This window comes from Lolium perenne, chromosome 6 (assembly GCF_019359855.2).
Source record: "Lolium perenne isolate Kyuss_39 chromosome 6, Kyuss_2.0, whole genome shotgun sequence".
Lineage (NCBI taxonomy): Eukaryota > Viridiplantae > Streptophyta > Magnoliopsida > Poales > Poaceae > Lolium > Lolium perenne.
Genome location: NC_067249.2, coordinates 268,549,585 through 268,566,273, shown reverse-complemented (window position 1 = coordinate 268,566,273; position 16,689 = coordinate 268,549,585). Strand labels below are relative to the sequence as shown.

Below are 16,689 nucleotides of genomic sequence, written 5' to 3'. Positions count from 1 at the left end.
GTCCCTTTTTATTGAGTTTAGCTTAATTGGATGTGTTGAATCATCCTTTTGTGTTCGGGTGGTGATCTAGCACGTTCTGCAAGAGTGCACCATTAATTAAGCAATTTAGAAAATATATTTTTATTATCTACTACTAAATATTATGTTTATCTGCGCATGATTTGGAGACATTATAAAATTGTTATGCTCGGTAATAAGGAATTGTTAAGCGCTTCCATCACATAGATCTTTTTGTAAGGAAAAATAACAATGGTGTCCTTGTTCTCTATCAAAATAGTGTGGAATTTATAGATTTTTTTGCAACTCATGTCCACTCCCCGCTGCAAGGCGAGGTGGATTTGGTATTTTTCAAGTACAATCAACTATCTTTTTTAAATAGTTGAATTTGTATGTGTATTATGATTATAAGTTCACGCGGAGGAAAAAATAGGAGACTAATAGATTAGAGGACGAATATATTAGAACCTTGTTCTTGATTTCCTTTCTGTAATTTCTCGATTCCTGAAATGTCTCAGAGGAACTTTACCTAAATCATAATTTCATTTTCCTGAAATGTGTACCCTCTCTTTAATTTGCTCACTATAATCTAGAAAGGGTACAGGATGGCGTGGAACCAAGTAGATGCACGGTGTTCTTTATTCAACAAGGGGGAAGATACAAACAATTTACATGGATTCTAGAATGCCCAAAAAACCCTGATGCGTTTCGCGCGCCTTACAGCCTTAGAATAATGATCATCATCTCCCTGCCTTTTTCACGATGAGTTATTTTTCGCTTTTTTAATAAGCTTGTCCAGATAAATTTGGTAGAAATGTTCTGCCATAAGCCACAGGATGGTTGTCAACTCACCGCCACTATTTAGCTTCTCGGCATGGGCCTTCCTGCTGCATTTGTTGCTTGCGTAGACAAGGATATCCGTCCACACATCAAGGACGAGTTTCACCGAGTCAGCAGTGCCATTTTCCTCCATCGTTAGCAGCTGCTTGGCAAGTTTAACTACATAAGGGAGTCGAGGAGAATCGTGGCTGAATCCTTTGCTCTCGTACTCATCATATATGGTTTTCGCGAGCTCCTCTCTGTCGGTGACCCTGGACTTTGAAGCGTGGTCATCCTGCAGGCGGAAGAGATTCTTGAGCTTGGCACAGAAGCTCGGGTCGTTGTTGTGCCTATGATAAGTCGATCGTCTAGTGTTGACCAGATTCTCGCAGGTTCGTTGGTAGAGCCTGTTCTGGGAAAGGCCTGGCAGCATGTCAGGTTGTTCCACGAGGAGGAACATCATGTAGTTGGATATCACCTTGATGGCCTCCACATCGAGCGATGCCTCCTCGTCGTCCGCCGCAATGGAGCCCTCGCTCTTGGCGAGGAAAACGTCGGTGCCGATGTGCCACATGATGACGCACTCCTGGAACTCAACGCCAAGCGAATCCTTGAGTATGCCTTGCAGCAGCTCCTTGCGAATCAATGGCTCCTCGCCCCACCTGTTCCTGAGCATGCCCAACGAGTTGATCGCAACCCCTTCCGTGTAAACTTTGTTCATATGTTGAGAAATACGATCCTTGACATGGTCCGGCATCTCAATGATCCACGAGTAATGCCCCCTATTCCACCATTCATTGAGTCCCAGTCCCACCACCTGTGCCAGCCTGCCGAGCAGAGCACTCTCAGAACGAGTGCACAAGTGCAGCATGTTGTACTGCCCTATCATGCATGACCACCTCCTTGATTTGTACCGGCTTCGTCCTCCTATGCTGACCAGATGATGAAGATACGCAACGGACCACCTGAGTCGGTCCCATCTTTCGTTGCACAGAGCTGCGTATCGAAGCCAGCGCCATCTGGTGGTACTCAGAAACGCAAATGTCCAAGAGGAGCCTAGCGCGTTCAGCAGAGACGTCGTCTCCATGAACAAAGCGCCACCATACAAGACGTAGGTGATCACAACGTCAGCACTGCGGTGGGCATCCTTGCTAGTGAGCTTAAACAGCAGCAGTGAGGCGACAATGGCGACCGGCGAGACGAGACGTACCGTGTAGCCGAACCAGGTGTGGATGACCGCTGCCTTGGTGTACAGCATGTCGTACATGAGGGAGAGCTCCGTCTCCATCAATCTCCACATCTTGACCCCGACCACCATTGTGGTGGTTGTATCTTGGCCCTGTGAATCATCCTCGATCACCGGATAGTCAACTATGGCGCGCTTGCAGATGTGGAACAGCGAGTGGGCTCGCCGCACAAGGGACTCCTCGTCCAACTCTCCCCCCTTGAACACTTTATCCTGAGGGTGGAAGTGTCTATGAATGGCAGGTGGTTGCTTCTTCACGGAGCCTCGGATGCTGTCGAGGTTTCCGCGCATAAGTGCCCTAGTCCTCTCCCCGTACTTGACGGCGCCGACAGCGAACATCAACAAGGAGGCAAGCTGGAGCGAGGCCGCCGTGCTCGCGACGTGCTCGTAGAGGACATACACCGCTCCCAGGATCTGGAGAAAGGCAGACAGCAGATGGCGCTTCCAGAGCTTGCTGTCCTCCAGAGAGTAAGCGGTGATGTTGTCCGGGCCTCCGAGGTGCAGCAGGAGGAATGACGCCCAGAATGCGACGATGGGGCGTGCGCCCCTGATGGAGAGGTGGCCCAGCGCGTACGTCGCTGTGTAGTCGGCCAGCTGGTAGGCGAACCAGAGCAGAAACCGCGGCAGATAATGGGCTCCGCGTCTGCGGATCCCGGCGAAGAGGAAGAGAGCGATCTGGAGCTTCAGGCTAAGGAGCACCAGGATCTGAATGGACCAGCTGTTCCAGAGATGTCGCAGCGAAGCAGCCATTGTTGCTCCTTCCTGTCTGTCGTCCGCACCGCGCGCCGGACCAAACCAACCTGTTTCATTCAGGAAATGTAACTGAAAAATGATGTTGCAATATACATACCGGTGTCCAAAATTAGTCTGCTGGTCTCCGGCCGAGATGCATGAGGAGGCCGGCAGCCAAATGATGGGTAGACTCGACTTCACTCACAACTATAACTAGCTAGTACTTGCAGGTAGGTTGGAAGTTATTATCTACAAGCCGTCTTTTCCTTCCATGTTCCCAATCAATGTGACGGCCACGGGCGAACTACAAGCCAGCTGCCAATCCACAAGTGGTATCCTTGTGCGGTGGCTTCCTTCTTTTTAATATAGGGATTTCTGGGTAATAGTAGTATATATTACTACCTCCGTTTTAAGGAATAAGACGCACGAGTATTCCAAGGCGAACTTTAACCATAAAAATTAAGCAACAAATTTTGATTATATTATATGCAATTAGTATCGTTGGATTCGTATTGAAAAGCACTTTTAATGATATTAATTTCATATAAATAATCTTTATCTATTTGAAGTAATTCCTGGTCAAACAAAAACCACATAAAACAAGGGCGCCTTATTTCTTGAGACATCGGTAGTACTCCGTAGTTGGTTGTAAGTGTTGTTTTGTCCTTATTCCCAAACTAAATATTTTGCTCTAGAGGTCTTGTCACTTTCGTCAAGTAGACAGACAAACATCAAACAACAGTGTACATTTTGCCAGTTCTACAGCCATGTGATGTGTGCTAACACTAGTGAAAAAGGGCTAACAATACCGGTTTCAGAGGACCTTTTGTACCGGAAATGCAACCGGTACAAAAGATTCGGGATAAAAGCCCCCCCCCCCCCTTTGGTACCGGTTCCTTACGAACCGGTATTAAAGGGGCCTCCACGTGGGCACCCAGGAGAACGCAGGGCTAGGGGCCTTTGGTACCGGTTTGTAACACGAACCGGTACCAAAGGTTGGCTACCGTGGCAGAGAAAGTGTATAAATCTCTGCCGCGGCAGAGAATTCAGGGTTTAGGGTTTTAGGAGGGGTTTAGGGGTATCGGACCGTTTCATCGTACAAGGATCGCGTCGATGCTCCAGAAACGTGTTTGGGTTTAGGTAGTACATGAAGATCAAGGTGATGCATATCAAATTGGTGCATATAATATAACACATGTAATTGCATAAGATCGCACATTAAGTAGTACATGCATGATCTTCATGCATAGTGGTACTCTCCGAGGCATACTATCTATTACATGTAGCATACTGGTACTCTCCGAGTCAAACTATATATTACATGTAGATCTTCATTCATAGTGGTACTCTGCGAAGTTAGGTATGACGTCCCGAAGGAAAAAATCCCGCCAATTCCTCGCCAATTGCTTTGAAGCGGTGCTCGATTGAGATCCTGTCCCGCTTTCTTGCCAACTGTAAAAGAATGAGATACAAATGAATACATGAGCTATGTGTGTATATATATATATATCAAATCACAATCAAACAATTATGACTGAAACTCGGCACAAGTTATGGTAACAAAATAAATTTGTGAATATTGTTTTCGTACCTCTCTATTTCTTTGATTATTCGTTCTCTCGCTGACAATCTTGAGGATGTACTTGCAAACGTAGTATCCACATAGATTAGTCCCCTCAGTTGTTTCGCGCATTTCTGTACAAGAATATAAATCAATCAAACAATAATCAAGTATGATAAAGGTGTGTGGACCTAGGTAGTACTACTTACTTTGTTCGCACGCCATATCAGCTTCGGTTTCCATCCACCGGTCGGATCTTCCTGGATGAACGGTTGCCATACGCTGCCCGACAAAAGAAAATGCATAAAAGAGTTATCAATTTGTTGATATCAGGAAATTAACGAAAAAACCGATAAGAATTAAAATTACTTTTTGAGCATATCAAAAGCCGTCTTGTATAGTATAGGCTCTTTGGTTAGTGAGTCAAAGACTTCAACATCTCCATCGTACATTTTAATGACGATAAGAATAAAGTGGAACATGCGCACGTTTAAATATGTAGTGTCATAGATATAAGTCATCGATTAAAATTTTAACATATGGTGAGCAAAATAGAATGTGTTATAAGACAGTAACACTCACTTGAAGTTGTAAGGCCAAAGTATTATCTTTTTGTCACATTGTCGCTTTAAAAACCTTAGCAAAGTCTCCGGTGTATCCTTGTTATAGATGCGATCTTCTATGGTTCTTTCATGCATTGTATCTGGGTCAATGAACCCAATATCCGTGATTTCATCCCTTTTGCATTCGAGTTTCTTCGATCTACATAATAGCGCACAAAAGATTAAATTGAGGATAATTTGCAGACAATGAACGAGCTGAGCTAAAGACTTCTCAAATTACATTAATAAATCACTTACAGACAATAGCAACTGATGATAGATTTGTCGAGGGCCCGGAGATTGAATAACTGAAAAAGTTCGCAGAAGTCAACACTCACAGAGTATTCTTGGAAGTAGTGCTCATCCTTAACTCGCACCATGATAGCCTCGATCCCTCTCTTTGTGGCATTAGTGTACCACACATGCAAATCACATAAAACTAAGTTTTTTTTATAAAAAAGAAGAGGCTCACGGAGGTGGTACGGTGCCGGCAAGGGGACGACGCTGGCGATCGACGGCGGTGAGGACAGGGACGATACAAAAACCTACAAATCATACTTTAATTTGAGCTCAAATTGCACATAAAAAGAATGAAATTCCTAACTTAGGCATTTCATCGAACACCTTGCTAGCACTAGAAAATTAATACGAGTTAAACTAGCAAAGAAATGAGCTAAATTAAGAACGCCGGAAGAAAGGATGATATTGCTAACCTTTGGATAGATGGGTGCCGTCAATCTTGATAAAATTGTGGAGAAAAATGGAGATTTGTTGGAGTGTGAGAGGTGCAAAATATTTGGAAATGTGAGAGAGGAGAAGGAGAAGGGAAAATGAGATGCAGGGATCGGGCTGAAGAAATAGGGCAGGGACCCTTTAGTACCGGTTCTGCAGATGAACCGGTACTAAAGGTGCAGCTGTGGCCCCACCTCCATCTCAAAATTGGACGGAAATCCTTTCGTACGGTTCATAACACGAACCGGTACAAAAGGCCCTCAACGAACCGGTATTGATGTTCCTCGACCGCCTGGGCAAAGCAACCGGTACTAATGCACCCTTCAGTACCGGTTCGTAAGGGAACCGGTACTAAAGGCTTAGACGGATGCCCATTTTTCTACTAGTGTAAGATTAAAGATGCCATTTTCGATGTTTGATTATTATGTTTGGCCTTGAGACTGATCTTGGATCGTACACCTTTGAATTATACTCTTGTGGTCTTTCTTTATTTGTCATATAGACGTAGAGTAAATTACATAGAATATAACTACCATATTTTGGTGCTAGAATAACAAGTTAGCACCTATTTTAGGATTTTTTTAAAAAAAATACTACCAAGTCTATGGCGTGGAATAACAATTCGTGGTGTTCTCCATCCAAAATCATTTTTACACCGGCCATGATGGGGCCCATTTAAAATGGTTGAGGCGGCAACACATGTGGATGAGGAGGTGAGGTGTACATGGAACTTTGCATTTTATTGCTACATATTACCACTTATTTGTGAAAATATATTTATGCTTACAAGAATGTGTGTGGATGTTGTCATAGCCGTCCATTGCTTACAAGCATGGGTGTGGATGTTGTGTACTTTTATTATCTATAACATGATCACCACCATAGATTGTGAGGGAGGATTGAGTGAACCCATGAACCCATGGCCATTGTTTCTATAAGAGAAAACCTTTGTCTTGTCCTCTTGTGTTGAAGAGGATTGAGACACTTTACATTGTTATTTTTGCTGCACTTTATTTTCTTGTATCAAATCAAACTCCACCACTCAATTAAATTTTCTAGTGCATAATCAACTAAAACTTGTGACAATTCAGTTGTAGAGAATATTAGCTTTTCCTTCTTGCTCTAGCGGATCGATACCCGACTTCCACATTGAGAGGTGCTACAGTGATCTCTGCTCTTGGGGGTTATGAGGCCCCTATCTTTTTCCCCTATCTTTTCTATTCTTATTCTTCCTCCTCCTATATCTCCCTCGCCAAATCCCAAATCGACGATGCCGGCTCCGGCTTCCTGCCCCAACCCTGATGTTCCCTTCCTCATCCCTTCCCCAAAGTCCAGGCCACTATCACCCGCACTAGTAAGAAAGTTGTTATGGGCGACAAACTTGTCCAACAACCCTGGTAGATGGTGACCGCATTTGGGGTTGGTTCTAGGGTAGTTCACAAAACTTTTTTTCTTGTTTTGTAGTCCCTCTACCACCACCAATTTCAAAAAAAAAGTGGTAGATGGCCTATTTGTGCATGGTAAATTCAATTTTTCGATTAAACATGTCAAGTCAACTCCACTCAGCACCCCTGGGGTGTTTGATGAGTGAATTTTTAGCGTGTTATTGCATTACAATTTTATCAAGTTGTCATCAAGTAGTAGTAAGATTTTTGTATTTCACCGTGCTATCGCGCCCTTTTATGCTTGTCTACACAGGATCCTAAAATAACAAGTCAATAATGAAATATCAATGAAAACCGCCATTTTCTGGCATTTTGACGTCATAGAAATTATTTTTACACTTAATAATGCGCCTGGGCGAAAGGACAATGCGGGGACAGCTTCCAGAGACTTTAACAGGCATCCGTACGGGCAGAGCCCTCACCATGCCACCCGCCCAGAGGCACCACCTCGTCAAATACTTTCACCTCCCATGAGACGGATCCGAGATCGGAGTTGGGACGCGACCAAAAACACCAGAACACTGCTCCAGGAGAGATCTGACGGGAGATCAAGAAGGGGCCTCATCCACGCTGCTACCCGGATCATTGGAGGAGAATGCATCATCACCTTCATCATCATCCACAACGAATCACCATCTCCATTCTCTCCATCCCATTACATTGTAATCTCCATTACTATTGTGGTTTCATACTTGGATTCATACCGCTATCCCTTTTCCATATGCAAGTTTATGATGATGTTCTTGATTGTCTCCATGTGTGAGTAGCTCATCCCGTTCTTTGGGAGATGGAGAAACCGTAGTTGTACTACTGTATGAATTAAGATGATTTATATCTTTGCACTATGATTGTATGTTAGTTTTCTCTTGTGATGTTGCATGATGCCGACCATGTCATATTTGCCTAAGGGTCACATGAGGGAACTACCGTCGGAAGTTTGGTAGTGTATACGGCAGGAAGTGACATCCCGTGTTCGGTGCACTATCGGAAGGAAGAGGGGGATAAGAACGGACTCGCAAGCTTAACAAGTAACCATGGGGGAATCCCTTAATTGTGATGGATCAATAGATGGCTTGCCGAAGGTCTTTGCAGAGGTTACTCAGGGATATGTTATGAGATACATAATCCAATTCGAGCTCTTCCCACATACAATGAGAGCTAAGATATGAGTTATCCAGTTTGTGTCTTTAGTTAATACTAGTGGTGGAACCAACAACCCCTGAGAACATTTTAGCCTTATTGCAGTTCAAACTTGAATTTTAGGTGCATTTACATTCTTCAGTTTAAGTTATTTACTCTACAAAAACACATTACCCAACCTTTTCTACTTTAATCCTTCGCTTGAAATTTGAGACAACTTGCGGTCATTTTAGATAAATAGTAACAAGGGGTATTAAGATCACTACTAGTAGCTCATCGTTGTTCGATACTCTTATTTCGAAACTAGCTACAACTGATCTGTGATCTTGCAGTCATCAAGCTATTTTCTGGCGTTGTTGCCGGGGAGCTCAGCGCTTTTGGTCTTTACTTTTAGTTGCTAATTTATTCATCATTATAAAAACCTCTGGCCCTCCAATGGACGCTTTTATTAAGTCAGACATACTCATTAATCCAAGAGGGTATGACATTCATCCCACACTATTAGACTTACTGCAATCCAAGATGTTTGCAGGAGATGACACTGAAGATCCGTATGAGCACATTGAATATTTTGAAGATGTTTGTGCAACCTTCAATTTAAATATCTTTTCAGAAGATGAGGTTAAATTTAAACTCTTTGGAAAAACTCTTACTGATAGAGCTCGAACTTGGTATAATGATTATCCTATTTCACATTTTTCTGAATGGAGAACATTGTCTACTAAATTCCTTCAGACCTTCTTTCCAGAAACCAGGTCTCTAGGAGCAAGGCGGATGATTACAAACTTTAAAAGTCTACCGCAAGAAGGGTTGTATGAAAGCTACTCGAGATTTAGAGGAATTCTTAGAAATTATCCCCATCATGATTTCCCACCTTGGTTAATCATACATACTTTTTATGCAGGAGTCAGTTTGGAGAATAGAGATCTTTTACATTTGCTTACTAATGGATCTTTTACTGAGTATGGATTTGATAAGGCTTGGAACTTATTAGAAACCATACACAAGGATAAGATTCTAAAAGAAAATGAAGAACCTGACTTGAATTCTCTAGTAGAGTTAGAATATATTAATAATTCTATGCAGTCTAAAAAGGTTGCTGAATTACTTACTCGTAACAAGCTTCAGCCCAAGGATATTGTTCAAATTATTAAGAATTATGCTAAACATTTACAACTCCCAAATGATTGGAAACATTATGAACCTGCTTCCATTAACGAATCTCTTAAGAAAATCCCAGCAGGTAAACAAGTGGAGGAGAAGATGTATTATCCAAAAGAGTTACCTTGCCCACCATAGGGAAAGCAGAAAGAGAAAGTGTGGAACAGGAAGCCTCAAAACATGACTAGAAACCTAGGGGCGATGAAGACAAACATAGATATTGTGAAGGAGCTCTTGGAACCTGAAGGCATTAAAGGTGAGTAAGTAAGGATTAACCGTAAATCCTCTCAATTTATAGGAGGGAAGCCACAAGGTAAGAATGAAAGGTATAAAAATATTAAATTCAAGTTAGGAGAAATGGATTTTGAAGGTATGAGAGATCAAAGATTGAATATTAACATTCTCCCTTATCATGCTTATACTTTATGCCATTATTAACTGGATGACCATGAGTTAGAACCAATGTTCAAGAAATCATTAATCTTAACTTATCGATCGGCCTTAAAATGAAGATTAATCGTGTATCGGCCGATTAATCCATTTTATCGGTCAGCCATTTACCGGATAATTTTTTTGTAAATCCTAAATTTCGACACTAAATTTTCTATAATATGCTATGCAAAAAATAATATTTAAGCATTGCACATAAGTATTACCTCGATTCTTTGCATTTGAATCAATAATAATGGAAAATTTGAGCTAATGCACAATTCTGCAAAACCATAGGACGAAAATATCGACTGCCATACCAAATGTCACTGAAATTTCACTGACAATCAGCCGAAATATCGGCCATGAGAGTGAAAATCGGGCAAAATATCGGCTCACATGCAGAAAATTGGCCGAAATATCGGTGGCGCGATAAACTGGCCGATATGCCAAAATCTTATCGGTTACCATCCGATTCACGATAAATCGGCTGATAAATCGGTATCTCGGCCGATTTTTAGAATAGTGGTTAGAACCCTCCGATACTACTCTAGTATTCTTAGATAGACCCACCCAAAGATACCATGGTATCCTTCGCAATGCTTATATTATAATTGTAGATTTTGTTTACCCGATAGACTTCTACATTATCGATATATTGGAAGACCCTTTTTGCCCTATCATATTAGGAGGACCCTTTTGTGTTCTAACTAAGTTAAAAATTAATAGCAAAAAGGAGGTTATGTCTTTGCAGCTTGCAGAAGAGGAGGTAAACATCAGATTCAAGGAAGTAAAGAAGTTCCCTTATGAAAAGTAGGCTCGAGTTAAAGTGGAAAAGTCCATTGAGGAATTGGCTGTTATTTACTTTAGTATTCCTCAAAATAACCTAGAAAGAAGCCTTACTAACAATGAGTCGATACCAAGTGATGAAGGTAAGAAAGAATTAGAAGATATTTTGAATGAAGCAGCAGAAGAAGAAAACACTCGAGACTTTGAGTATGAACAATTGGTAAGGAAGGGAGGTGAAGATCCACCCCCTTTGGAACTAAAACCCCTTCCTGAAGACTTAAGGTATGAATTTCTTGATGCAGAAAATAAATGTCCATTTATCATAAGTAGTAGCCTTTCTTCCACTGAGGTTAAGACTTTGCTAGACGTTCTTGTTAATTATGATAAGGTTTTTGGGTATTCTTCTCAAAGATATTAGAGGCATAGATCCTTTAATAATAACTCATAAGATAATAATGGAAGATGATTCTAAAACTTTCATTGACACACAAAAAATAATGAATCCCAAAATGAAGGAAGTTATAAGAAAGGAAGTTATTCGTTTACTTGATGCTGGGATAATTTACCAAAATTCGGATAGTAAATGGGTAAGTCCTGCCCATTGTATCCCGAAAGATGGAGCAATAACTTTCATTAGAAACGGTGAAAATAGACTTATCCCTACAAGAACCATAACCGGCTATAAAATGTGCATAGACTTCAAGAAGTTGAATAGAGACACTAAAAAAGTTCATAAGCCACCACCTTTGATGGAGCAAGTTTTAGGAAGACTTTCTAATAATTCCTTTTATTGCTTTCTTGATGGTTATTTAGGGTATACCCAAATTCCTGTCCAACCTGAAGACCAAGAGAAACCAAATTTTACATGCCCATATGGTACTTATGCTTATAAGTTACTTCCCTTCGGCCTTTGTAATGCTGCTGTAAATTTTCAAGAATGTGTTTTGAAAATCTTTGAAAATTTTGTTGAAAACATTGTAGAAGTACTTATGGATGATTTTGTTGTTTACAATAATACTATCAATAAGTGTCTCTACAATGTTAATCAAGTTTTGCAGGAATGTAAAAAGGCAAAGCTAGTCCTTAATTGGGAAGGATGCCGTTTCATGGTGAAAGAGGGTAAGGTCTTTCGACATAAAATTTCTGAGAAAGGAGTTGAAATAGATGAGCCAGGAATTTAACCGCTAAGGGAATTTCCTAGGCCACGAGATATTAAAGGACTACAAAATTTTGTTGGACATTCTGGGTTCTATAGGCGTTTCATTGAAAACTTTGCTAATCTAGTTTCCATGTTAACTCATTTACTTCAAAAGGATGTTCCCTTTATTTTTGACAATAATTTATCACTTATTTTGAAAAGTTAAAAGCATCATTAGTAACAACACACATTATACAACCCCCTAAGTGGAAGGAACCTTTTGAAATAATGTGTGATGATAGTGATTATGTTGCAGGTGCCGTCTTAGGACAACGAGATGGTAAGAACTTGAATGTCATCTAGTATGCTAGCCGCCTTTTTAATGATGATCAAAAGAATTATGCGACAACTGAAAAAGAATTTCTTGCTATTGTCTTTGCATGTGGTAAGTTTAGATCTTATATCATTAATTCCAAGGTAAAACTAAAAACTAATCATCAAGCTTTGCGACACCTACTGGTTAAGAAAGATGCAAAGCCACGATTGATGAAGTGAGTGTTATTACTCCAAGAATATGACTTGGAAATATTGGATCGATGAGGTAAGGATAACCCTGTTGCTGATCACTTATCCCGCATGGAAGGCATAGCATATGATCCCGTTCCAATTAACGAGTCAATACCGGGGGAATGCCTTTCAGTTTTTAATTATAATGAACCTTGGTTCGGATTATGCTAACTTTCTTATAGGAAGGTTTCTACCAAAGGATATGGGCTTCCATCGTAGAAGAAAGTTCTTACATGATTTAAGACACTACTTTTGGGATGAACCTTACTTGTACAGGCATGGAGTGGATGGCATGATCAGACGGTGTGTACCTTAAAGCGAGATGCTTCCTATATTGATGGCTTGCCATGCGGGTCCTTATGGTGGGCACCATGCTGGACGTCACACTGCTGCAAAGATTCTACAATCAGGTTTTTACTGGCCAACTTTATTTAAAGAAGCTACTGAACTTGTTAAGAATTGTGATGCTTGCCAACGTATGAGTAACATAAGTAAGAGACATGAAATGGCTATGAACTACAATCTTATAATTGAACCTTTCGATGTATGGGGAATGGATTTCATGGGTTCATTTCCTCCTTCGAATGGTTATACTTATATCTTAGTTGTTGTTGATTATGTTACTAAATGGGTTGAAGCAATGCCTACATCTCATGCGGATGAAGCAACCTCTATTAAAATGATTAAAGATATAATTTTCCCTAGATTTGGAGTCCCTAGAGTGTTAATTACGGATGGAGGAACTCATTTTATGATAGGAACTTTTCGGAAGATCCTTAATAAATATGGGGTTAATCACCGAGTAGCCACACCTTATCACCCACAGACTAGTGGACAAGTTGAGTTATCTAATAGGGAAATCAAAACTTTAATAATTCTAGGAAGGATTGGTCTATGAGACTTAATTATTCTCTATGGGCTTATCATACTGCATTCAAGAACTCAATGGGAACTACGCCTTATAAGATGGTTTATGGTAACGCTTGCCACTTACCCTTAGAGTTAGAATACAAAGCTTTTTGGGTGATCAAGAAGTTAAACTATGATTTTAAGGCCGCCGGAGAAAAAAGGTTATTAGATCTACAAGCTCTAGATGAAATGAAGCTTATGAAACTGCTAGACTTTTTAAGAAGAAAGTCAAAAGATGGCATGATAGAAAGATTGAGAAGAAGGAGTTTAAGCAGGGGGATAAAGTTTTGCTATTGAATTCTCGTCTTAAGCTTTTTTGCAGGAAAATTGAGATCAAAATGGGAAGGACCATATGATGTGGAGGAAGCCTACCCTTTTGGTGCTGTAAAACTAAAAGGGAAGTCTCCCTCCAGCTCATGGGTTGTCAATGGCCAGCGCCTCAAGCACTACAGAGCAAATGAGGTAAATAATATTGTTGAGGTTCGAATGGTCTCAGCCGGGGAATTCAGTCGAGATACACATGTTAGTACTTACGATGAAAAATCCTTTGTTGATATTTTTTCCTCTTAAAAACCTCACGTCTGGGTTTGTTTTTGAATTTTTCTTACTTGTTCCTTGTAAATGTTCGATTTAGTGTGTTTTTTACCACGGTACTGGCGGCCGGTACGGTCGTACCGGCCCATACCGGTGGTCGTTAAACTCTCAGTAAATTTTAAAGTATTGTTGTTTTTTGCTTTCTTGCTGGTACGAACGGGTGGTATGAACGCTTTTGTCCGTACCGATGGTCGTAAAACTTATAGTAACTTTTGCTTCGTTTTTCGTTTTTCATTTTTCTGTCAAGTTGGTACGACCGGGTGGTACGGGCGCATGTGCCCGTACTGATGGTCGGTAAACTTACAGTAACTTTTGTTGTTTTCAATCGATGTTTATTATCTTTGCAAAAAAGAAGAAGAAGAGAATAGAACGTGCCGATTGCATCGGTATGGGCAGACGGTACGGGGCAAACCCGCTCGTAGCGTATGTCGGTGCTGAGGCAAGGGCCGTCTATTTAGAGTTTTCTTTTTCCAATTTCCTTTTTTCAACCTATTCTCTCTTCAACAATTAGGGTTTCTGCTGAGATTCAATTCTTCCTACTCGAATTTCTTGATAAGTTTTAATCTACTCCCACAAGAGACATGCATCCCTTTCACATCAAGCAAATTTGGGTGAAAAAGGAGGAAGAATCCCACAAACTGGTGAAGAAGGAGGTTCCTCATCTGAACCCTTACAGATATAATCTTCTCTCCAATTTGCTTCTAGGCTACCCCCTATAAACGAGAGGGTGCAACATGAAGAAATTGAAGAAAGGATCACCTCCCTTGAAAAGGTTCTAAAGCCTGTGTTGAAACTGTGAGTGAGGGAGTTGACTCTTACTGGTTGATGAGTAAAGACCTGGATAAAAAGGTCGAATACATCAATCAAAGAGTCGAAAGCTTGACTAAAGTGAGATGGCTGATGATAGGAAGTTGCTTGTCAAAGTAATCAAGAATCAGCATGATGACATCATAGAGTTGGCTACTCGTTTTGCGTGTATAACACACACTTGCAATCGGAAGAGGGAAGATACTGTCAGTGGAGCATCCTTCGCACCAGAGGAGGAATAGGTACACCAAAGGAGTTGTGTGAGCCCGCCTGGCTTGATTCTAAGCATGGGGAGATCTTCCCGAGCATTGAAAACTCTATCACTAGTTTTTAGCAAATTTATCTTAGCCATGTGTGACGCCCCGGAACCGGTACCTTGAGCATTCCAGCGATCCCGCCGAAATCCGCACGATATCGATTCAGAGACGCCCTCCGACACGACGTGCGCGACAAATCACACACGTGATGCCAGAGGAATTACCATGAGCAGTAACATTACAACAGGATTACAATAGAGCCCACAAGAAGCATATATTACAACAACGACTCCAACGAGTCAAGATACAAATATACAACACAAAGATCCGAATCATACAAAAGATCGAATACGTCCGAGTACGGACAAGATACAAATTGGACTAAGAGTCCTGAAGATAAACGATGGCGTCCATAACCCTGCCCAGGCCAAGCCGGAGGGTAACCTTGCTAATGTCGTCTTCATCGTACCAATCTTCATACCTGCCCGGTTATGTCCCAAAGCAGCAATAAGTACGGGTTCATACTTAACAAGACTTCAAGATGTATAAGCATTCGTCAACCAGTCGTCCTTTGTACTTGAGGCACGCAGGGGACTTAGAGGACGCAAGAGGAACGTCATAGGCAATATGGTGGGGTTAAGCGGCAGCGCGCGAGCACTAAAAACCTATAGAGACACTCTACAACATTCGTCTACCAGAGGAGGTGAGAGAGCGCATAAGCTAACAGTTCTATACTCTGCAAACATAACACAGCCGATGTTCCCCCCCCCCTTCGCAAAGGAAGTACTTACAAAGGCACTCACACGGTGGACAAGTTTTGTTAAGTAACCGTTGTAGTAATGCTAAATTACTACGCAAGTTATTAGCAAATTATTAGCAGCAACATAAAGGTGTAAGTTGTTCTATGATCGAGCTATACAGCTTCAAGTCGTCCATAACCGCGGACACGGCTTATAGATAAGATGTACACCCTGCAGGGGTTGCCCAAATGTAACCATACGCATGCTCGACCCACTTACGACAGGTGGATGTCTCACAACAAGACCTTTCCCAGTTCAACAAGAAAGTCTAGGGGGGCCACCCAACTAAGCTACCCATGACGAAGTTCGGCCGTACTCCGAGACGGACTCAGGGTTTGCGTCGGCGGCTAGGCGTGCAAACCACATGCTTCGCTAAACGTCCCGCGGGGTACAGTACAGAATATAAACACCCGAAGGCAACAGGAAGTAAACACCCGAAGACAACAGTAAGTAAAGCATGGCATACATGGCATAGGCAAATAAAACCAAGGTTGTGGCCCCCTTTTCAACAGACTTGAGAAACTGGTAATGGGTGAGGGGGGTCCCAGTGAACTTACATCATCCAATGGAGGAGTTGTGGAACTGCCAATTAATTGGGAGGGTTCCTTGGCTGGCTCAACCCTAGCTCTCTTCGGTGAAGAGGCACGGGGGCTCACAATTGGAGCAGTGAGCTCAACGTCCTGCTGAGGAGGCGAAGTTTCCTCTTCATCAGGTTGAGCTTCGGAGACGACTAAAGTTTGCGACGTGCTCGTTCGAGCGATCGCGTCGGCCAGTGGATTTTTATCCTCGTCGCCACTACAATAAAAGGCGACAAAGTAAGAAACAACATAGACAAAATATCGAGAGCAAACAACAAAGAGCAACAGAACTTACGAGCTGACAAGGGCATCCTCGTAAGGGTTGAAAGTTGTCCTTTCTTCAGTAGGAACAACTTCTTCGGCAGGAGGTGCGCCGGTCTTGGAGG

The 16,689-nt window shown here is 41.8% G+C and overlaps 1 protein-coding gene across 1 annotated transcript; it reads right to left on the bottom strand.

The window, feature by feature from the left end:
- Positions 1-624: 624 nt before the first annotated feature.
- LOC127322138 (uncharacterized) lies at positions 625-2,989 on the bottom strand. Its single transcript, XM_051351096.2, has one exon. It carries the CDS (start codon positions 2,810-2,812, stop codon positions 755-757), a length of 2,058 nt encoding a protein of 685 aa, XP_051207056.1. The 5' UTR covers positions 2,813-2,989; the 3' UTR covers positions 625-754.
- Between the last annotated feature and the right edge of the window lie 13,700 nt (positions 2,990-16,689).